General features: G+C 40.9%; 3 protein-coding genes across 4 annotated transcripts in view; 1 reads left to right on the top strand and 2 right to left on the bottom strand.

The window, feature by feature from the left end:
- Window positions 1-371: 371 nt before the first annotated feature.
- Akap5 (A-kinase anchoring protein 5) lies at window positions 372-9003 on the bottom strand. Of its 2 annotated transcripts, XR_012446137.1 has the most exons (3): window positions 8863-9003; window positions 4468-6432; window positions 372-3623 (listed from the first exon to the last, which is right to left on the bottom strand). XR_012446137.1 is itself a non-coding variant. In XM_074067826.1 (2 exons), exon 2 carries the CDS (start codon window positions 6178-6180, stop codon window positions 4918-4920), a length of 1263 nt encoding a protein of 420 aa, XP_073923927.1. In that variant the 5' UTR covers window positions 6181-6432; window positions 8863-9003; the 3' UTR covers window positions 372-4917. The 2 variants fall into 2 exon arrangements, 1 of the variants encoding a protein (XP_073923927.1); XM_074067826.1 differs by having other exon boundaries at window positions 372-6432.
- The window catches only part of LOC141421555 (uncharacterized), a 122182-nt gene continuing 106037 nt past the window's right edge, over window positions 8033-24177 (top strand). Inside the window, exon 1 of the mRNA XM_074067827.1 lies at window positions 8033-8673. The gene's annotated coding sequence lies outside the window, so the exon portion shown is untranslated. The remainder of the gene's footprint in view (window positions 8674-24177) is intronic.
- Window positions 13681-24177, bottom strand: part of Mthfd1 (methylenetetrahydrofolate dehydrogenase, cyclohydrolase and formyltetrahydrofolate synthetase 1) — a 68642-nt gene continuing 58145 nt past the window's right edge. Inside the window, exons 23-28 of the mRNA XM_020170907.2 lie at window positions 22578-22678; window positions 21591-21768; window positions 19287-19394; window positions 18598-18750; window positions 15498-15591; window positions 13681-13963 (exon numbers count right to left, since the gene is read on the bottom strand). Of these exons, the coding sequence (XP_020026496.2) occupies window positions 15502-15591; window positions 18598-18750; window positions 19287-19394; window positions 21591-21768; window positions 22578-22678 (630 nt within the window). The 3' untranslated portion in view covers window positions 13681-13963; window positions 15498-15501. The remainder of the gene's footprint in view (window positions 13964-15497; window positions 15592-18597; window positions 18751-19286; window positions 19395-21590; window positions 21769-22577; window positions 22679-24177) is intronic.

Raw genomic sequence — 24177 nt, forward strand, 5'->3', positions numbered from 1 at the left:
TAAGTTAAAATAATACAGAAAAGACAGCTGGTGTTGCAAGAGATGATAAAAACTGATTTTTTTCTCCACTCTGTTTTTCATGCTGTGGATGGAATATTCAGGGCTCTGTGCATACTAGGCAAGCTCTCTGCCACTAAGCTACAGCCTCAGCCCCCAAAACTGCTTTTGTCAAGTTCACAGATGGTATCAAATTGAGAACTGCCCTTCAGGTTGAATTAGCTCAAAGTTCTAGTTGTCTGTATTTCCCTTCTGGATGTAGATTCTTTCAGGCATGTATTATAAAGTCCATAGCAGAGTGAAACTTGATAGAGCTAACAAAATGGTTCCACCAATGTGATATAACTTACCATGTTTCTCTTAAAAGACATGGATAAATAAACATGAGATAACATTTATTCTGTATTAGTAGGCATAATACATTAATTCAGCTTAAAACCTTTTCTCTACAGAGTTTTTAATAGCATCTGATCCACAGTAATATACTAATTTTAATGAGAAATACAAAATGTAATGCTTACCTTCACAATAGCTCATCCATTTAACATTTTACAGATAATTACTATTAATATATAACAATATGCAGGCTTTTTTCTAGTTCAAAAACAAATCAGAATGAATACACTGTTTACTTAAAAACTGAATGCTTTCAAACTGCTGTTGCGTTCAGATCACCACCTTCCCCACACCAGACAAAATTAATTGCTCTTTTTTCTCCCCTACCTGGCACTCATGCTTCTGCATTGTCTATGGCCCTTTGCCTTAGCCCCTGTTCCAGGTTCTCTTGTCACACCCTCACCCCCTGGGATGAGTGTTGAGGGGCAAGGAGCCTGTCCTATTATCAAAGAATGTTTGGCAGGTATAATGCTTAACACATGTTGAATCAAACTGAATTTAATCAGGGCACCCAAATTTTATGTAGCTTCATTCTAATAAATTTTTGTAACTAAGGATCATTACAAAAAATATTTTGAGAAATGAACCATAAAGCTGGGCGCCAGTGGCTCACACCTGTAATCCTATCTACTTGGAAGGCTGAGATCTAGAGGATCCTGTCTTTAGTTCATGACACCCATCTCCAAAATAACCAGATCAAAATGGACTGGAGAGTACCTGCAGAAGTGGCAGGCAGAAAAGTGGAACCCTGGTGTGTTTAATGTAAGATGAAATTACAAAGTAGACTTTACATATTTCAGAAAGTTGACATTTAAAAAGAGCTTTTCAGAAAACAACAGGATTCTAAAGTTTAACAATTATTCTTAAAACTCTGCTGTTAACTCCTAAAAAAATTCTTGACTATAAAAAATAAGGCAACTTGAAGTTGGAAATTTATAGATGAAACTACCTCCAAACCACATGCAGAAGCCAGATTGACTGGTGCTCTCTCCTTGATGCATCTCCCTATCCAGCAAGAAGCCCGCTCAGTGTACTGCTGAAACAGCAAAATCTCTCAGAAGTAAATCAGTTTCTAAGACCTCACTAAATAGTAGACCAATTAAGATCATCACAGTCTTCATGCTGTCAAGTACATTACCTTGAAAGAAAATTATGCAGACAGCTTTTCTGTAGAATTCCATCTGTGCCACATGCTCATTATTCCTTGAGGAGGAGGAGGTGGCAGGGCACATCATTTCTGTTTGAAAGTTCTTTTGTTTTCTGCTACCTTTACTTAAATGTTACCAGGTACTATTTTTATATCCTACAAAGTGCTTTGAAAAAAATGGCAAGTGAATAGTGCTACATACAATCAAGGAGAATTTTCATATTCTCTGTTGTAAAGAAGCAAAGTGGATAATACTTGACTCTTAAAAGGGGGAAGATAATATGCTTAAAAGCAGTATTTATATCATAGCAAATTTAAATTAAAATGAATGTGAAGTTAAGTTTTTTAAGTGATCATTTTAATGTCAAATGGATATAAATTGAATCAACCTATTTATATTAATGTTTTACATATAAGGTCAAATTGGTTAAAATAAATGCTATAATAAAAATATATTTTTTGGTGGGGCTGGAGTTTGAACTCAGGGCTTTGCTCTTGAAAAGCAGGCACTCTACCACTTGAGCCAAACCTCCAATCTGAAATAAAAATATTTTATGAAAGACTTCTAAGCAATATGATTCCTTCTTATTTCCCTAACAACAAAACAATTTGGATTACCTTAGAATTCACTGAATAGGATTTGACCACATAGCAGGTATATCAAACTGAGATCAATTAATTTCTTTTTTTTTTTTTCTTATTTTTTTGCAGTACTAGGGTTTGAACTCAGGGCTTATACCTTGAGCCACTCCACCAGCCCTTTTTTATGATGGGTTTTTTCGAGATAGGGTCTCACGAACTATTTGTCCGCTGGCTTCAAACCTTGATCCTCCTGAGCTCTGCCTCCTAAGTAGCTAGGATTGTAGGCCTGAGCCACTGGCACCTGGCTGAGACCAAGTAATTTCCATATTCCATTTTTAATGGAAATTCTACTTATTTAATTCACCAGAAAAGACTGAAGAAAAACCGCTTTGAGATTGAATTTGAGTTGACTACACATATTATCATAGAAATCATAATGCATTCTAACAAAACTATATTTATCAAACCACAGTGGGAAAAAAAGGAAGAAACCTAGGGTAAAATATTACTTATATAAAATGTTACTTTCCTAACAAAAAAATTCACTACACATATTTCCTTTGTTCTGTTTTTTAAAATCCCAAGTAAACCTTCCTAAATGCTTTCAGTAACTGGTAAATACTGTGCTTTTTGCTCATTCATAAGAGATTATTAAAAATTTACAATGCAAGTATATTGGCTTGGAGCCATCCCAGTAGTAAATAAATACAGGATTGTTCAAAATACTATAAAATGTACCAACCTTAATCAGGTTATTTAGACTGTTCCTTTTTAAATATGATATTTGCTAGTAGCTATCCAAGTCCATTAGCACCACATATAGTGAATTAAAGTTTTTTCAAGGATGACTCAGAAGTATTTTTGGTTTTTGTTTTAATGCCTAAAAGTTGTACAACTAAAAGAAGTTATAGGGGTCACATGTTTCAAAAGACCCACTTTACATTTTGGTAGAAGGCAGAAAGCCTGGGGAAAATACTTTTGCACTTTAGCAAAGAATCTTGCTAATAATATCCATTATTTGGTTCAATTCCAAAATCAGATTAGTTTTTTGGTTTTGGGGTTTTTTTTTTTTGGTATTGAGGCTTGAACTCAGGGCCTTCACCTTGAGCCACTCCACCAGCCCATTTTTGTGATGTTTTTTTTTCAAGATAGGGTCTCACAAACTATTTGCCTGGGCTAGCTTCGAACCACAATCCTCCTGATCGCTGCCTCCTGAGTAGCTAGGATTACAGGCGTGAGACACTGGCACCTGACTACAGTTTAGTTTCTTCTGTTAAGAGTGCAATATGTATTTACAGAAAACACAAAAATGAAACTAGGAAAAACTAGCCCATACTTTCCATCTGCAATCCATAAATAATGCAAGAAACTGACCAGATCATTTAAAATAATCTATGTACACTCTTTCCTCTTCAACAAATGCCTTCCCATTCATCTATTTCCACCATTTCATCAGTTTCAAGTCAGATTAGACAAGGCGCCACACACTGTGATCCCCAGCCTGTGAAGTAAAGATGCTGTTAGTGTAAGCACTGAAATACCGAAATAGAATAATTTTTAAAAAACATGGCAATCATTGATGTCAACAGATGCTCTATTTTAACTGAATAAAAATGCAAATGAGCCCTAATCTCTGAGAAGTATTAGCTGAATTGAAAATGGTGATGAAAAAGTTAATTTTCAATGCCCGTGTAAAATACTTTTTGGGGCTAGAGACTTGGCTCAGGTGGTAGAACACCTGCCTAGCAAGTGCGAGGCCCTGGTTCAAACCCCAGTATTACCAAAACAATATTGTCAAAATGCCTTTTACTTATTTCTCTCAACATATAGACACAATGAAAAAAATATTGACATTGAAAATGTAATGTGCTTTCGCTTAACTACGGGTTCATGTCTGACCAAGCATAAATATTTTCACTAGACTATTATGATCTTCTAGGACCTTTAAAAGTAATTCTGCAAGAGGAATCCTATGTTATCTGTGATCAGTTGTTACTTGACAAGTTTGCCTTATCTTGAATGAAAAATAATATTCTCTTTGTTTTAGCTTTTCAGCAGACAAGCCCATGCAGAAACGTTTACAAGTCTGCTGGACAGAAAGAAGATGGAGAGGGAAAATGCACCCTCCTCCACACTCCTGCTTCCCCTCCCCCGCCCCATTTCCACACACTGGCATACTTGGTAACTCTTCGCCCATTTGAAGGAATTTGTGGATGGCTTTTAGTTCCAGCGTGCTTATTCTGCACGCTGCTGAAATTAGGGAAATGCGATGCATTTTTTTGAGGTAAGACTACCGCTTGGGAGCGTAGCAACTTTAAATCACACGTTCACAAAAAATAGCTCACCTTATTCACCACTTAAACAACAAAAGTGCACTGTAAAAAAAGTTTTTGAAAACTGAATGCAATGTTAACCTGTACACAGGGTTGAATTATCAAAAGGAAAACAGACTTGTGCCATCTGAGATTAGGAAGAGCGTATGGTATACTGAAAGTGCTCAATAAATACATCTTCCTTCTCCAAAGCACTCCAATCTCCATATGCCATTTTAGCAACTCCCTGTATGTCACTGCACTGCAGTCTGTGCTGATTTCCTCCAATCCAGAAGTGACTGCATTTCAATGGTAAACAGTTTGATACACTTGATTTATTCTTTAGCACTCCTGAGCTGGAATTGTACCTTTAAATTCCACACATGATAAACCTCTCATTTTGTTACTGAATCAGAAGTACCACAAATGTGTACAGTAATTCATCTTTAAACGTTTCCTTTTTGCCATGATCTGGAAAGTCCGTCACTGTATTTTATTATCATCAGAGGCCATTTCATTAACCAGCTGTTTTATAGACAACTGGATAGCATTCTTGACAAGGGAAGAAGCTGTTTCTATTAAGAGTGTTTCATATTGTTCTGAAGTTCTACCTTCAAAATCACTATCATTAGCAAAAAACCCTACTTGCTCACTTTCATTTGAGATTAAGAATTGCTTAGGAACATTTTTAGCTTTTGTAGCATCAAATTCACTGATTTCAGTGTCTGTAATAATGATAGCAATGGGCTCCATTCTTTTGCTTTCTTCCCACTTGGGTTTCTCTGAATTGGTCGCATTTTCTTTAAAATCTTCTTGACTTAGTTCAATGTCTTTTGGCTTATCCTCTTCAGCTGGAATCTCTCTACTTTCATCGTCTTTCCAGTTTGGCTCACTTTCTAGGATCTTGTTGCTCATTTCTTCCACAATTTGTTCATCTGGCACTGCAGGTGAGGGAGGAACATCAGAAGCCACTGGATGCTGACTGTCTGTTTCTGAACTGCCCAGTGGGCTTGCTTGCTGGGGTTGTTGAACGCTTGGCTTTTCCTCAATCATATCAATTTCCTTTTCAAGGATTACAGTTTCTGTGTGAATAGCAGAATGCCTGTTATCTAACCCAAGTTCCACGGAGATCACCTCCTCTCCAGATGCTATGCTGTTGCTCACATTTGACTCACAGACCTCATCATCTTTCCGTGAGACACCTTCACTTAGGTCCTGGGTTGACTCAGCCTTTGTTGCCTGGTCATTTAACTGGGTCTGAGTTTGTATATCCAAACCTTCAACCTCTCCCTGGACTTTGATGCTGCAGTCTGAGTCTTCTATAATTTTGGAACGATTACTCCTTTGTACCCCTCTTGGGAATTTTAAGCAGGGAATCTTAAGTTTGGATTTTGCCTTTTTCTTAGAAACGTCAGCATCTTTGGGCTTTATTTCAGGTTGTACTTCAGCCTCAAATGACTTTTGCTGCTTGGAAGACTCTGACCTTTTCCTGCGTGTTACAAGACGTTTGATTGAGGCCCAGGTCCCCTCTGGGTGCTGTGGCTGATCAGAAGTTCCTGCTTCTGGATGACACTTCCTTGCATCAGCAGCCTCAGAGCCAGCTTGGGGCTTCAGCGCCTTGGCTGATTTCTTTCTTCTCTTGAAGCAAAGCATGGATGTTTTTCCCTCCTGCCTCTCAACCTTGGGACAAACTTCTCTTTTCTCATCCTTATTTTCTACTTGAATTTCAGAAACTGTGGTCTCCATTTTTATACTTCACTCTTTTATCCTCTAGAAAGCTCTTTTCTCTCTTCCTTCAGCAGGATTTGCCAACAGAAAGATGGGCAAAAATATCATACTGAGTGAAATTCTGTGGTGTGTGCATTCCTTTCATCAGTTGTTTTCAGTGCTTTCTCCAGTACGCAAATGCCTCATTTCTCTAATGCTTGTAATTTCTCTCTTTAGTTTCTTTGTGAAAGCTCTGTACCAAAGGCATTTTTACTTCATTTAAAGATCAACCTGATGAGAGAGAAGAGAATGGGATTTTATTTCATCACAAGCCTATTATTTGTAATACAGATTGTTTCTGTTGAATGTATAAGATTCTAGCAGGCATGCTTTCCATGTAATAACTTCCTGAAATGATGACAATACAAATTGGGGTTTACTTTTGCCCTGTCAAAAAGATTTCAATATGAATCAATTTCATTCTATTATTTTTGTTAAAACTTTATTTTTGATTACTCTGCAAATCAAATTTGATTGGTCTGAAAAGTTTTCAGCTGTGTTGGCTTTATGAATTGTTTAAGTCTCAAAATTGCAATTTTGGGAAACAACAAAAAACAAGGAAGGGCTTATGTAATATAATTTTTTTAACATGCAGTAAAAAAATTCTGAAGCTTCTAAGGACTTCAGAGATTATTTGAGATTATTCAAGTCTAGCCAGAGGACAAAGCTAAGCATTGGGGGTTCCAGTTGGCTTTGTCAAAAGCCATATAGGTAGGTAAGGTCATAGCCAGTTAGAAGTGGAGATTTTGACTCTCAAGTGTTCTTTCCATTTTATCATTTTCATACATACTCTTTTTAACATTACTGACATTTTCCACTCTTAAATTACTTGAAGAACTGAAGTATCTGTTATTCATACGTTTCCACTACGAATTGCACACATTTGGATATCAATAGCTGACATCTATTGAGCAACTCCTGTGTGTTAACCAGTGCTGAGCGCTTCTACATACATCCCTAACCTACACCCAATATGACAGAGTGAGTAGGTGGTGCTATCTCCATCTGCAGATGAAGCAGCTTGCCTGAGATTACAAAGATAGTAGGTAACAGGGCTCAGATTCAACACAAGACAGTTTCTGAAGCCTCTGCTTCAGAACATGGTTTAAAAATGTTAATCTGCAATAGATCCATTAATCAAGAAATTTGAAATTGTAAAATGGTCATTTAATTAATGATAATGCAGCCCATCAACTCATGATTGAGCCAAAACTCGACTAAGCTTTTGCCAGGTGTGGTGATGTACACCTGTAATCTCAACACTCAGGAGGCTGAGGCAGTAGGATGGCAGGTTCAAGGCCAGCCTGAGCCTTGAGATGGTCTCAAAAAAGCAAACCAAAACAAAACCCCACAAGCTTTTGGGCTGCGGATGTATGGCTTACTGGTAGAGCTTTGCATACCCAAAACCCTAGGTTCGATCACCACCACCACCACCAAAAAAAAAAAAAAAAAATGGAGATATGGGTGATTACCTAACAAAAACCTATGAATTTTAGCTGATAGATGTCCTAAATTAGGCAAAGGGACTATTTCTTCGCACTTTTTATGCGAATCTTTCACTGAGGTTTCACTTGGATAGCCCTTAATTCTGTGAATTGCAGGAGAAACTAGAACCCTAAAAATCATTTTGCCATCTTAGGGAAATATTTTTAGGGTGAGTGTTGCATACTTAAGAAAGACAAAGTCATTCTAGAACAATGATGGAACTAAAATACGAACATTTGACAGTGTCTCCACATCCATGCTTCAATAAGCACCAGAACCTCAGTTGACTGTAACTACTTAAACGTCTCCTCGTCTCTCCTGCGCTCTCAGGCGCCTGAGCATTCATATTAAGCAGACAATGCATGGCTAGTAGAAATACTAAAATTAGCTCAGGTTTCAGAATGTATCATTTGGAACTAACCTAGCATTGCCCAGACATTTGCTTGAAAAGCTCACTCTAGAAATAAATACCAAAACAGAAGCCTAACCGAAATGTGGGGAAAGAATGCAGCTTGCAGACATTGAAACTTTGCAGAATGTTAGACTGCAAATGATTCTTCGGTAACCTGCAAGGGTAGTTCTGTCGCCTCAGGAAACCTTAAAGTCCCTGTTGTCATTTCCTGACAGAATCTCATGTCTAATGCCACAGAAAACACCACTTCCCCCTTTCCCCCTTTGAGCAGCAAAGAGCAACCACTACCCGAAGAAGCAAGGCATCTTTCCAGCCACGTTTAAGGACCAGGAAGCTTCCAACAGAGGGAGGAATCCCTCCTGGCTCGATGCCCCTTAGGGCAGGATACCGGGCGCAGGATAAAGTACTCAGAAAGGAAAACGCCAGGGGCGCAGAACAGATAACCAGCATCACGCTGTCTGCAAAACTGCAATAGCCACGAACCTAAAATCTCGTCTCCCCGAAAAAGGCTAAAGAAGGGGAAATGCTGCCCGCATCCAATGCATGTAGGACGAGCTGGAAGGCTTGCGAAAGGGGTAAGTGAGCTGACCTGAGGAGTGGGGCGCGGGCTGGACGTGCCTGAGGACAAATGGGTCCTTACTCGCGGCCATCTGGGGGACCCGGATGCGGGTGTCTCGCCTGCATCTCTCGCCCACCCTGCTGCCCGGGCGGTCAGCGAGCCGGACCCCGCGCCCCCGGAGCCTCCTCTCCCTGCCTCCACTTACCGAGAGCGCGGGGGTTCTGGCAGCTCTGCTCCCAAGACCAGGGTACGCTGGGCGTTGCGGCGCGCGGACAGTGGGGGAGCCACGGTGGCAGCGGAGCGCGCGAGCAGCCCCTCCGCAGCGCGCGGGCGACCGCGGCCTGGCGGCGCCCCCTCCCCAGCGCGCAGACCGACAGCCGGCGGCGCCAATGCGCGCGGAGCAGCGGGGCGGGCGGGGGCGGCGGCGGGAGGGAACCTGGGGACCCACGTGCGAGCAGCGCGCCCCGCCGCGTGGGAGCGACCTTCGTGCTCCCGGGCCCGGCACGGGTCCCGGCTGCGGGAGGCAGCAGGAAGATGCGGAGGGGCCGAGGGGAATGAGCCCCCCACCCCCTCCCGCCCCAGACACAAAAAAATCCAGTTTCAAATTCTAGGCTCTCCCAAGATAAATCCCCTTCCCCTACTTAAAGACAAAGCAAATATCAAAATTTAAAAGCAGAATTCAAAATTGCCTAGAACAGTGAGGTATCGTTTGTTTGGAGAAAATGATACATGTGAATAGAAGTAAAACTTTGCTGGGAGTGAGTTTGGGCTTAAGGTCATGGTTCGTTGCCAAACTCAGGACGTTCCCAGGTGCCTGCTTACCTTGCCAATTAAGCGTAGATGGAGAGTGGGAAAATTCCCCTCATCAGTGCTCATCGCCATCAAAGGGCAGGCACCTTCCACCCTCCTGACACTGGCGAAGTTGTATGCATTTTCTGGACTTCTATCTGGACAAGGTGCTAACTAACCATCGTGAAAAACCGCGTTAAGTATGTTTGTACACACAGAGAATGAACACAGACCTGATGGAAGGTGGTGCTGTGAGAACTTAAGGGTTCTTTGGGCACATTACTGGGAGCTCCAGGTGTGAGGTCCTGTAAAATTCATCCGGATCCCAGCCGCCTCCTTGTACCATCCCAGCACAGTCACAGATGAGGCCCCTAGTGAGGTGATAGAGCTACTGAAAAGAGGGACACCCATCTTCCTTCAGCAGGACCATGATTTTTGGGAGAGTCTGTCTCAGACGTCCATTTGTGGATGTTTAAAAGGAATATAGGTTACCATTGTAAGATTTCTAGACTTACTCCACTAAGATTAATTGAGGACTGAACTACTGAGAAACAAAAACAAATATAAATTGTCAAGATCTTAAAATTAGCTGGGCACTGGTGTAGCTGTAATCCTAGCTACTTGAGAGGCAGAAATCAGGAGAATGGCGTTTTGAGGCCAGCCCTGGGAAAATAGTTTGCCAGACCCTATCTTGAAAATACCCAACACAAAAATGAGCTGATGGAGTGGCTCAAGTGCTTGAGCGTTCTTCTGCCAGTTTTGAACTTTAAACAAGCCCAAAGAAATCCATGTCACTTAAAAGCAACTGAGATGCTATGACTCACACTCAAACTCTAAGGTTCCTCAAATCTGGCAGGTCTTGGAATTTGCAGCAATTTTAGGCAAAAAATAAGCTGAGCTTACCTAGATGAAGACAGGGTGGAATAGCTGTCTTACTAGAAAACACTGCCCCAGGTGCTGGCAGTGTAGGGCCATAAGCCTATCTGTCTGGGATGCTGAGATCCAGGGGACTGAGATTGGAGGCCAGCCTGGGCAAATACTTTGAGAGACACAGTCTCTAAAATAACCAGAATAAAATGGACTGGAAGATGTAGCTCAAGCAGTAGAGTGCCTGCTTTGCAAGTGTGAAGTGAGTTCAAATCCCAGTCCCACCAAAAACAAACAAAAAACCCCCAAAACACCGAGCGCTGGGAGTGACGGCAGCACCTATAATTCCATCACTCCTGCTAAGGCTAAGGCAGATGGAGCTCGAGTTCAAAGCCAACCTGTGTTACATGGCAAGGCCCAATCCCAAAAAAAACCCCATAAAACAAAACCACCACCTTATAGATCTTAATTCTTTTCTTAAAAAAAAAAGTAGTCAAAGGGTGCTGAAAGGTACTTTGAGGTAAGAGGTGGATTCATCTTGTGTTTGAAAGGCAAAGTAAGATGGATTTCTTTTAAGTATGTTACAAATAACTAGTCCCTGACCTCCACCCCACACTTGCATGCACAAACAGAATGAAGTATTATAAATAAAATTCTGCAGTTTTTTTTCTTTAGGATATGACTATAATTAGACACCAGATGTTTTTGAAAAGTATTTCATGCATGTATTCATGCACGAAAGAAACCTGTCATCCCTAAACACACTTGACAGTTGACTGTTGAAGCTGTTACTGGTATCATTGTCTACTACAGGTTTGCATTATATAACAGGAAAGTGGGCTAAGACTGTCTCCAGCCCGATGAGAAATTACCCTTACATCTTATCTTGTTAATGTCACCAGATACAGCATGCCAATAAAACACCTTACAGATCTAGCTATACAGCACTGAACTGATCATACCATTTCTCCCATTCTAGTCCCTATCCACGAAGTCCAGGCTTGCAGCTATCAAAAATGGCTTGTATCTCCTTGTTAACAATTCTTGTATTTCAAAACTAAGCTTTCCAACCCGTCCCGGTACTGTGGCTCTAGTTCCTTGGAGGTCTGGTCTGTTGGTGGGCACCATGAGGAGTGTAGGGGCCAGCACAAACCTAACAGTCATTCTGTGGCAAGGTTTTACATGCAGCACATAAATGCTGCTGTCATTCTGAACTGACAATGTATGTACCTTTTCAATGCACAGCAATAGCCTCTCCTCAGACAAGGCACGTTCTGTTCATCAAAATCACTAATAAGGGGAGGGAAGGCATTAACAGCCCAGAGAAGGATAAGAATGGGTACAGGGGAACCAGGATCTAGAAGGACTCCTAGTCCCAAGGTAAAGGCACCAGACTAACTCTGATGACCCACTAATGGGCACGCAGGCACTAATGCTTCTGTAAGTCTTCACTGGACCTGCAGTTATTCTGCGGTTTATATGTTCTTTCATTGTTGAAATGGCACCTGTAAGCTTGTGCTTGTGACACCTCTTCTTTAGCAAAGATTGAAGAATCAATTGCACAAGGGCTGGGGGCGTGGCTCAAGTGATAGAGTGCCTGCCTAGCAAGCACGAAGCTCTGAGTTCAAACCCAAGTACTGCCCAAAAAAAAGAAAAAAAAAATTGCACAAAATCCCTGCCACCAGGGTGGCTCACAAGCCTCCCAGACCTCTTTAGTTCTTCCCCCTGCTTCTTACACCTTTATCATCCCTTCCTCCTGGAGGCATGTGAAATGAGCAGGAAGGGCTCGCACAGGCTTTGGAATCAGAGGACCTTACAAATTAATTTGGCAGACATGGCAGTGCAACCGTGCAGTCTGCCGTTCTGTAAAATGGGGATAGAAACTTCATTTGAAGATCTGTTCTATTACAATTCATCTCTATGCATTTCCAACCAAAGGTCAGCTCCTGTTTTGAAGCTGGAGGTCACTCTCTGAGCAACTTCCCCACTAGGAATTTATCCTATAGACACTTTCACACAAGTTACAAAGACACATGAGAATTTTCAGTATTTCTGACCACCATTTACTGCTACATTTTTATTTACTTATCCATGGGTACATATGCTAGGCAATCACCGTACTGCTATGTTACATCCTCAGCACTCCTGCTACATTATTTTTAACAGTAAAAACCATGAAACAATTGTAAGTGCCCACTAGTAGGAGAAAGGATTGCTGACATACTACACAGCTATAAGAAACAAGATGGATCTCCTAGTGCTAATGGAGTAAGATCTATTGCTAAGTGGAAAAAGCAAGTTGCACATGTGAGTTTTTACTGAAGCACGTTACCTCTCCTTAGGAAAACTGCATCAGTGATGGACCACTCATTCCAAGCAACAGATAAGAATGGTTTGGGTCATTTATTATCATATTAAGGCTTTCTTTATAAATCTCCACTTATCCTCTCCTCCTATTGTGTGCACTACTCCTAACAGTACTGAGGATTTAACTCCCCACAGTTTTGGCCGTACATCCTTTAAGATGTTCTTTAAGTCACCATGGCTAACAAGACTGCTTCTTTCCCTTGTTTACAAACTGAATTCCCAGCAAGTCCCATTTCAGGTGAAGTTTTATAGAATATATAAAAAGTGTATCAAAAACAATGGACTCTGTGCAAATGGTCCAAAAACATGCTTTGGATCAGGGACAACACTGTTAAACTTTCATCACTGTACAAAGTCTGATGTGATTTGTTTGCTTCAACAAGCACCCTCATGGGAAGGCACTGACAAGTGCCCGTGGTGTGGATGTGGTTTGGGTGCAGACAGCTAAGTGAGGCATTAAGGAGCAAAGCTGGGTTCTGTGCTCATGACCCCTCTGTCAATCGCTTCCTAAAACTATTACATCTCTGATGTGGACCCAGGGGATTAAACATAATAAACCCAAGAATGCCTGGAGAAAAGGCATTGCCCATATCAGCAATGGGCAGCACTGGTTCCGGTGGGGATGCAGTACTCTCTGGCAGGATCCAACGCTAGTGATTCCACCATCCTTCTTGAGGACTTTAAAAATAAACAATGCCAATTCTATGACAGAAATGAGAATTCAAAGGAAGTTTAGATCAAAAACCGATATAAGCAATACTTCCCAAAGAAGAAGGGAGATGAACAGAGAAAGGTATAAAGTAAAAAGGCAAGTCTTCCTCCATACTCTGCTTCTATCTGACCTTCTCAGGAGGTCTCCTGAATTATGTGTCCTCACAGAGATACACGAGCACGCATACATGTCCCCCTACAAACAAAGTACACACTGCAACTTGCTTCTTCAGCCCAAGCGGCTGCCCAATAAATGCACTCACAGGATAGAAGCAATATTGCAGCAGTCTATTAACACTATGGTTTATATTTTGACACCAAGATAGCAAAATTATTCCTTTTATTCTGTGGATCCTCACTAAGGTAAACAGACATGTGCATGATTTATGTTAATTTATACATGATGATGAAAATTAAGGATATAGAAAGGCTTTTGGGAAAACCCCCACTATTTATTTCAGAAGATCTTCAGGGCTGGAGCTGACTTCTTGCCATGTCTCCACACTTCCTAACTCAGTAGGCCTGACTGACATTGGCCAAACTTGCAAAGTAGCTTCTTGAAGATGGGTGATCTGAAAAGAAAAGCAAAGAAATAAAGCACTGAAATGTTGCCTCTTCTCTTCCATACCACACCGTTCCCCAGAGATGCTAACGTTTACATCCTTCCCACCATCGAGTCTTCTGGGGTCATCCATAAATGGACTTGAAAATAACACACAGTACTTAGGTGATGGCAATATGACTACTCTTAAAGACCAGACCAAGCAGTGAGCAGGGACTACATTTCTAATGTCACTATTGCCCTCTCCAAGTGTTCCCCTACAGTCAAGCTCAAAGTCATGTTAACCTTTCCCACTATAGCCAGTACGATCACTATCACTTTGCTGTCATTTGGATGCTTACTTTTGCAAACCATGCATGATCTCTTGTTTTGTAATGTGCTTTGGTAGTCTTGTCTTCTCTAGTTCCTTCTAGTCTTTCTCAAGCCCTCTCTCCTCTTGTTGCACATCGGGTTTGTAAGTCTAGGTCATTTGCACAGTGATCAGAAGTCCCCTTCATCATTGTCCAAACCAGGATTCCATTTCTCAAAACTCAAGTCTTTCTTTTTCTTGATTTAATCCCTTTTTTTGCTGGAGTTCATTGCTAAATAACTTCCTAGGAGAAGTGAAGGCGGCAAACCTTTACACATCTGAAAACATCCAGGCATATGTGGCCAAGTATAAACATGGTTTGAAAGTGACCTCTTCCCTACATTCCTCCAGTCAAAAGCTCCTTTTTTCTTCTTTTTTTTCGGCGGTACTGGGGATTGAACTTGTCTTCATGCTTGCTAGCACAAGCATCAAGCACTCTGTCACTTGAGCACTCCACCATCCCTGTTTTGTGTTGGATATTTTCAAGATAGGATTTTGTGAACTATTTGCCCGGGCTGGCTTCGAACTGCACTCCTCCTGATCTCTGCCTCCTGAGTAGTTAGGATGACAGGCGTGAGCCACCGGCACACAACTAGCCAAAAGCTTCTTATTGCTGATAAGAAGACATTCAGTTCACTTCTCATGTTTTCACAGGTGAGCCACTTCTTTTCTTCTGGGACATTTACTCAACTTTTGCCTTCATGGGGTATGTGTGTGAGTGTGTGTTGCTGGGGATTGAATCCAGGGCCCCACATGTACTAAGCCCTAGCCCTACCACTGAGCTACACCCCCAGCCCAACTCTTGCCTTCTGTCCCTTTAGAGTCTGTGTGACTTCAGGCTGTTCCTGCTCTAATGTGTCATCAAGACTCCTGGGACTCCAGCAGAGGGAGCCTAACCTCCTCTGCAGGCCCTCCACAATAATTAGATGGCAGCTCTCTGCCTTGTGCTGCCAACCTACAACAAGCCCACTCTTCTTCTCAGCTGTATTGAAAGACATACTGAAATATAAGCATTTAATTCTTTGGTTAATGCCAAGTCTCATTACTGACCCCCCCACCCCGCCCAATGAAATCTAAAAGAAAATGCTTTGAAAGTATTAGAATTTGAAATTTTTATAGATTCAGTTTAAGCCCTATAATTTACAAATAAGCCACAGAAGGAAAAAAACAAATTTATTATCCAGTAACAACTTACCTGTTTAAAACAGTCCATTCACCTGTTCCGTTTTAGGATCCAAATCAATATCATAAAAGCAGGGCCGGGTAGGGAGTCCAGGCATTGTGCTCATCTAGGATGTAAAATATCATTAAAGAATATCTTAAAGTGATCTTTTCTTCCACATTCCTCTTTGTACCTTGTGCCCAAGGGACAAAGACAGAACATCATTTTATAGTTAGTTGTCCATAAAGTGAATAATCTTCTTGTTACATATTATAGATTCAGCTACTGATCCTGTTATAAACTCAAAGAGAAACCCTCATGTCCTTCTGAAGACCAAATGCCAGTCACACAATTGCCTTCTACATGGACATTTCTAATAAAAGTGGCAGGAGGTGTAGGTTCCATATCTATCCTGCAGTGGCAGGTGCAGGGGAGGCTGATGAATAGTTACCCACCTCATTAGCTCAAGTTTCACAAGACCACAGGAGAAGGACTGGTGTGTCTGTTCAAACTTTGCTTCAACGAGTCTTGCATACACACCCATGTGATTTTTGCTTCAGCAACATGGCATTACAAATTCACATTCTTTAACTTGGGCCAAGACATTGCTGTATATAATCTGGATTGTTTTTACAATTGCTATTCTTACTTTAGAGCTTATGAACTATATTTGCACTGGTTTCTTTTCTTAAGACTTGGCTTTGTCAAATATCTTGGCTTTGCTTACATGCAATTTGTATGGCCTGTAAGTGAAAAGCTTGGTATATTTTTATTGGTAACAATTCCCTGCATAATGAATATACACATGTTCCAGACCCAGAGAGGAAGATAGCTTAGGCTGAACTTCTAATCCTGAACTATAGAAATGTGTAAAAAAGGATGAGTAACACAAAATGAAACTTGAGAAAACCTAATTATTACATCTGAACACCAATTAATACCCCCAAAACATGCTATAGGGATCTTGACAACTGAGTTATACTGCTGTATTCTAGAAGAAATAAGGAATGCTGGGTGTGGGGACACACAGGGGAAAGAACTAGTTTTCAGACTTAGCAGAAAAACCTAGCAGATGGCACTATAACGACAAAGGACACGTGCCTGTTGATGTAGACATGCCTGTGCATGGCGGAAAACTCTTAAGGACAGTTCCCAAAACAGCAACGCCTAGAATTTTCAGTATTTGTATTCTTTCCAAAAGAGGATCCCACCCCACCCCCAGCATTGGTCACTGATCATTACAAAAAAGGGAGGGAGGAAGGAAAGAAGAGGCAAAAGAAGTTGGTTATGTGTATATACACATATGAACCTAGATATAAATTCTGAAAAAAACCCACCACACTTTGAATTACTGCCCTGCTGAGGCACCAACAGCAAGCAGGAGGTGTTAGAATTATTAAGAACAACTAAGCCAGTTGGTTATATATGGAAATGTCTCAGTCCAAGTTAAAGTTGGAAGCCTCTGAAATGTACTTTATATCTGGTGGGAAAGTCATACTGGGCAGGCTGTGTCTCTGAACCACAGGTGGATGCTCATTGGCCTGGACACTTCTGGCTATCACCTCCACAGTCACCTTCTGCCCAGGAGCACGGAAAGTGACAATGCAGACAGCAGTATCCACTCTTTCAGCTGGCAGCTGCTAACAACTGCTGCAGACAGAAGAGCACATATTTTTCAGTGTTCAACGTGATGGTAGATGATTTAGCATTCCCACCAAAAGGGAATTTCTACAAATCCTAGACTGATGAACATCACAACAAGGCTAAGCATCTGCTCCTTACAGTGGTGGAAGGGCACCTGTGTGCAAGCACCTGGCTTAGGCCACCGTTCCATGATGATGTCACTTCATGCTGCAAGCTGAGGGCGGCAGGGCTCACACTTTTCACAATCTGCCCAAGGCCACAAAGCCAGCAGAGGTAAAAAAATGAATTCGGCTCTAATGCATGCACTGTCTACTACACAATGCACCCTGCCGCTTTCTTAACTGTACTGGCATATCTGCAAAAGGAGATCTATTGGCTTCTGTTTCATTGTGATGGCTCAGTTGAATACTTGCATCCCGTACCACATTTAAGCACAATCTGTAGATATAGGATATTGGGCACAAGATCCATGCTATCCTAAGGGTGTTAGTCCAGACAATAATTTCATCCTAAAGCATCCCTCTGCTTCCCTATTGGCAACTTCCTCCAGTAATGTGCACAACATCTGTAAGATAAGAAAGCACTAGATAACTCATTCACGTCAAAGCATACAGAAGCAAACTCACTTTTCATGTATGCATGGTTCATTGGCATTTTAAGGACGAATTCCTACTCAAAAACAGTGAACTCCCTGAATTTTGGACATAAGCTCTAAGCCTGCAGTAAGACCATGAATATGTACAGCCTCTGTCCTTAGCTCCTAGGGCTGCTGGAAGGATGGAGTTCATCTGCGTAAGGTGCTCAATAAACATTAATTGTGATTATAGCTGTCCCTCCATCATCAGTGGTTGGTTTCTGTAACCCCATGGATTCCAAAAACTGCAGATATTCATGTCCCTATTAAAGATGGTGTAATGTTTGTATAAACCTAGGCACATCTTCCTGCATATTTTAAATCATCTCTAGATTTCCCCACTATATTGTAAATGCTATGTGAAAAGTTGTATTATTCTGGGAATAATAGTAAGAAAAACTGTATATACTCAAGTGTAACATACACACTGATATATATATATATATATATATTTTTGGTGGTACTAGTGTTTGAACTCAAGGCCTTTCAATTTCCTAGGCAGGCACTCTACCACTTAAGCCACTCCACCAGCCCTGCCCTAATATTTTCAACCCACATGAATGAGTAGGTGAATGCAGAACCCATGGATACAGAGTGAAAAATATGTATTGGCGCTAACCTAGTCTGTTGATTATGCCTATCTTGACTTATCAAGGGCAACTGCCACTGGGAAAGAATTTTTAATTCAGTAGAAGTAGTCACGGCATCACACTTGAATTGAAACTAATATGTTTCATAGTAAAAATTAATCATACCAGGCCTAACTCCAGCTTTTGGCAACTGCTTGACGCTTTAGCAACACACTTCAGATGAGATGCATCATGAGCATGCTCCTCTCCTGCAGCCCTCACTTACCGTCCCTATTAAAGGGTACAGAAAGCCAGCACCGACACTGGCACGGATGTCACGAATGGGCAGAACGAAGCCCGTAGGCACCCCTTTCTGCTCTGGGTTGTGAGACAAAGACAAGTGTGTTTTGGCCATGCAGATGGGTAGATTCCCAAAGCCCTGAGGAGAAAAGCAAACGGGTAGGACAAATGAAAATCTGACAATGCAATAAAGAACATGTGGATAGTGTGATTATGAGGTTCCAAGGTTCCTTAATTTATGTGAAATAGCTAACTCCCTTTATATCCATTTCTACCTTACTATTGTCCAGCTTAGTTATTACAGACCAAAAAAAAAAGAGTATCTGAGGAAGGTTAAGTACTTACAACTATATTTCACAAGTGAGTATTTTATTTCCATCTGTGTAACCAATAAAAATAACAGAGTAGGCCTGAGAATAAAACTGGGGAGGTTCTCAATATTTTGGTAAGATATTCCAGGTTTCCTAATGGTTTTTCTACCTAACTCATAAACCACCTATGGGTAAATAAAGAATTTGGGACTGGACCACCTACTCCAAACTCAGTATTTCAGAGAAAAGGCTGCTGCCCAGAGACGTAAAACAGTGGGTGCTCACAGGGCTGAGAGATCTCAGGGGTTCTGACTCCAGGCCTGCTTTGTGAAGAGATGAAAGAACAAACTAACCAAACACCTACCTGCTTTGTGTAGACTTCAGCTTTGTGCTGAGCTTCGGGAAGCAATTCAACGTCATCTGCGCCATAGATCTTCTGCGCAATGATCCTGATTTTATCCTCAACTGGGAGCTATGCAGAGGAAAGAGAGACCATGACTGGACATGCAAGAGGATGCTGGATCAGGACAGAGCCACATTCTAGGAGAGTTGGCCCCTAAAGGGCCAGAGATGTTTTCTGTTTTTTGGTGAGATTAGAGTTTGTATCTATAGTTACTATGTACCTATTTATCTCAAGAGAGATATATACACAACACACATATAAAAATACTGTACTGAAATTACTCACTGTATCTGGCTCTACTCCTAGCAACTAAGGCTAAAAGAATATACTGGACAAGGTCTGTTTTTGAAAGGAGCAATAACCTACCTATAAAAAGTAAAATGCTGTTTTTAACTAAATAATGATCATTTATGAAGGTGCTTAGATAATGGACATAGTTAAAGAGAGTTCTCCACAATGGCTTTACAAATATACAGCCAAATCCTTTCACCTGCATCTTATCACTGGAGTTTACTGAATGCCAAGTATATACAGCTTCCGAAGCAAAAGCAATTTGGTTGAAGGGTGATTTATGATTAACAGATATCAAGTAAGACAAAAAGTAAAAGAATCCTGTTTGTCAAAAAAGAGAAAAGCTTCAAGTAGAAATGAACTACAGAGACCTTGCTGCCCTACTTTTACAGGTCTCCTACTGGCCTTCAAGGTTTGGGCTTCCTAACTGTAGATGGGGACTTGGAGAAGTTTGCCTGTAAGTGCTTTGTATTTTTTTTTAAAGTGGCTTGTATTTGTGGACAAATTTCTGTTTATATTTTCTAGAAAGATGATTGGTTACATAGATTTTAAAACCTGTCTATAAAACCAAAGCATAATAGCAAAATGTCAGTGTCAATAGAGAAATACTAATTAACTCTCTGCAAACAATAAAGGAAAAAAGTGAATGTTAAAATTCAAGAGTAGTAGTTTTTCCATGTTTTTATGACTATTTCCCAAAGTCTATAATTATCTTTTGAAAACCACACCAAGTCAGGCATAATGACTCAAGCCTGTCATCCACAAGAAGCAGAGATCAGGAGGATTGTGGTTCAAGGCCAGCCTGGGTAAGAAGTTTGGGAGATCCCACCTCAACCAATGAAAGCTGGGCATGATGATGTACGCCTGTCATCCCAGCTACACAGGGAAGCAAAAATAGGATTGTGGTCCACCCTGGCTTAATCATAAAGCAAGACTCTTTTTTTTTTGTGGTACTGGGGCATGAATTCAGGGCCCTCACCTTGAGCCACTCTGCCAGCCCTTTTTGTGATGGGTATTTTCAAGATAGGGTCTCTTGAACTATTTGCCTGGGCTGGCTTCAAACCTCAATCCTCCTAATGTCTGCCTCCTGAGTAGCTAGGATTACAGGCATGAACCACTGGTGCCCAGCAAAACTATTTAAAAAATAACCAACACAAAAAAGGGCTGGCAGAGTGGCTCAAGTGGTAGAATACCTGTCTAGCAAGTTGCCCTGAGTTCATCCCCCTGTACTGCCAAAAAAAAAAAAAAAAAACTAAGCCAAAAACTCACCTAGAGAGTACAGAATTAACTATAATGTACATCCTAACAAAATTTCCAATTGTTGTAGCCAGACTACTTAAAATTTGATCCTCTAGTCACATGCTGAAATACATGGGACAGAGAACTAAGGGCACACTAACCTTTCTCTGAGCTAATTTTACTGTAGCATAGAATAAAACACTGCTTTTGCTGAGGCCATATGTAATGTACTTAGTGATGGGAAAATGATGAGGTCTGGCAAGGTGCTGTGGTTTATACCTGATGGTCTATCTGAACTTAAGGCAGCACAGTACTAGGAAATGAACTTGGGAGCACACTTCTTTCCCTGTTACTGAGAAGATTTTCCTGAGCTTGATGTAGTCCCTTGTCAATTTGCTACAATATGGATGGTGTCTCAGGTGAAAGGCCACAGCGAATTACACACTTGGTTCCATATGTAATTCTCTCTTTTCCCAGACAAGGGACTTGCTTATGAGCCTTGTCAAAGTTAGGATGTGAGCCAACCTCCCCAGGTATTCTTGCTTGGCAGCAGCAACCTGCATTTGTAAGACAAGATGCCTAAAGCTGAAAGTCCAGGTTGCAATCCTATAGCATATGGGGATCAAACCACAAGGTTGAAGCTGCTAAACACAGGGCTCTGCACCAAGGTAGGCACACAGAAACCTCATTGTACCTTCTCTATTTTGTGTTGTCTGCATTTGACAAGTAACCCACCTCAAGGTCATAGAGGAGCTGGAAGTTGCTGGGTGCCTGTGCTGCTCTCTGAACAGCCCGGGCCAGGGCTGAGGCACCCTTGCCCCCTTCCGCCCAGTGAGTGCACTTGACAGCATCAAAAGCTCCATGTTCTCTGGCAAGATGGCCGATGAGGTCCAGTTCAGCCTCTGTGTCTGTCCTGTAAAGGCAGTAATTCAGATTAAAGAATGAAAGATGGCTGGAGAGGACAGAATAAGTCCTCTGAACACCACTAAAACCCCTGTGAATGACCCAGTGATAAGTGGACACAATGAATACTGCCTGGTTTGAATCTCAGCTCCACTAACTACCTTGGGTGACTTTTGATCAGTTCCTTATTCTTTATGCACCTCAATTTCCACCTGAGCAAAATGGAAATAATCATAGCATTTATTTCACTAGAATATTACGAGGTTTAGATGGTAAATACATGTACTTGGAACATTCCCAGTACTCCATTGGAAAATAAATACTAGCTTTAAAAATGTTTGCATCCAATTCCACTGTGGTGAGGCCATTATAGCAAAACCCACAACAGTACCACAATGCCAAACAGCCCACACAAGTTCTTACATGGACACTTTCAACTCATAACATTCAACTCTGTCAAGACAACATTCCTCCAAATCAGTAAAATAATGCAACACTGTAGGGTATGATCTTTATGTCAGCATAAAAGGCCTCCAAATGACCAAAAAGAACATTTTACTTCAAGCTTGTATGTTATACATTTCACTCAGTGGAAAAGATGGCCCACAGGAGCCAAATCAGACTTCTGGACTGGATCCTCAGTGAGAGAGGCGGTGACTTTCCTATGATACACATGGTACCTAACATATCACATATCATAACCACCAGTGATAATTGAAGAGCAAAATGAAGCTAAAAGCAGCACTTCACAATCAGCTACAGGAAATGTATTATGACCATTTTCCACATTTCCCCTTTTCTGTTATACTCTGCACTTACTTGAATGCATTTATGGCCACCACTACAGGAACTCCAAACATTCTGGCATTTTCTATTTGTTTCCTCAAGTTATTGAAGCCTTTTTCAACCAGCTCCAGGTTCTGTAAAACAACAGTGAAAGGTCTGTGGGTTCAGAGAGAGAGATGTGAAAGCAGTCACAGTTTCTTCTTAAAAGGGAAACTGTGTCCTTGAACCAATAGACATTTGCTGTCAGGATAAGGAGGCAAGTCAACAAAAGAAAAATAATAACACATTTCTTATACTTCAGTGGTGGACACTGTGGAGCAAAGAGCTATAACTCCAGCCTACAGCAGAGTGGAGCTGTGCTGTATTCCGCCATCTTGAAATCACCCCAACTGGGGTATTTGACATTGTTATGCCACATCTTAATAGCTTCTTTGCTGTTTGGAAGGGATTAATTTCCCCTATCTAAACTATACTTTACAACCTTTATGTTTATAGATTTAATGCACCAATGGTACAATGGTACAGACTCTTTTCAGTACAGTATAAACCATTTCTTCCATCAGAAGACTAAGTCTAGCACACACGGACTTACTCATTATTCAGCTGTCATAAATACTGCCCAAGGACATGAAGAAATCAATGATGCTTTAAAAGACTTTAATGAACTTAACTATGATTCTTCCCTAGGGCTAACAGATAATACAAATGTCATCTTTAAGAAATAAATAGTAAGCCAGTGTGGTGGTATACACCATACTCCCAGCATTGGGGAGGTTGAGGCAAAAGGAACACAGGTTTAAAGCCAGCCAAGACTACACAGTAAGACCCTGTCTCAAGAAAAAAAAAAAAAAAGAAATAACAATATTATCTATATGTGTAGTCCCAAGTACTTAAGAGGCTGAGGCAGGACTTGGTTCCATTCAATTTGACACTGGCCTCATCTCTCTCATACACAAAAAAGAACCATATACTATACATATACACTCAGTGAGGATTCATCTTGAAGATGTTATGAAAAGGGACACCGATCTATGTTAACATGGAGCCTGTCCATGATGTACTAAAGTTGTAAAACTATGGAGCGCTTAATTCATTCTTGTTGGGAAAACAAAACACATGTGTAATCCAAGAAAAAATTGTAAATGTTGAGAAATATGCACTAAACTGTTAAAGGAATTCCAATCACGGTATATTCTTATGTTTGATTTTTTTTTTTTAAAGAAATCACTATATTAAAGACATAAGGAACTGGGAATGTAGATTAGAAGTAGAGCACTTGCCTAGCATCCATGAGACCCCGAGTTTGGTTCTTGCCATTGGGGGTAAAAAAAATCCCCAAATTAAGTGCATTAAAAATAAAAATATAATTGTTTTCTATAAAAACATATATTGGATTATGAGCAAAACCTAGCAGTATTTAGTCCTTAGCTTTTGGAACCCTAAAAAAAGCAGAAAAACTTGGTATGTTAAAGATGGAAAACAGCTAGGATTTTATAAATTTGGTTTATGCTTTCATTTCCCTTTAATTTTGAACTGAGATTAGGATTAATCTGACACTCTAAAGAGCACTGCTAAGTGTTTACCTCTACTCACATGAAAACCAATTAATATGTAAGACTGAGAACAGTTTAAA

This window comes from Castor canadensis, chromosome 3 (genome assembly GCF_047511655.1).
Source record: "Castor canadensis chromosome 3, mCasCan1.hap1v2, whole genome shotgun sequence".
In the NCBI taxonomy this organism is placed as follows: domain Eukaryota; kingdom Metazoa; phylum Chordata; class Mammalia; order Rodentia; family Castoridae; genus Castor; species Castor canadensis.

Bases quoted from the DNA above. Each gene is read 5' to 3' on its own strand.
- Akap5 (XM_074067826.1), bottom strand. From the start codon at position 6,180: ATGGAGACCACAGTTTCTGAAATTCAAGTAGAAAATAAGGATGAGAAA.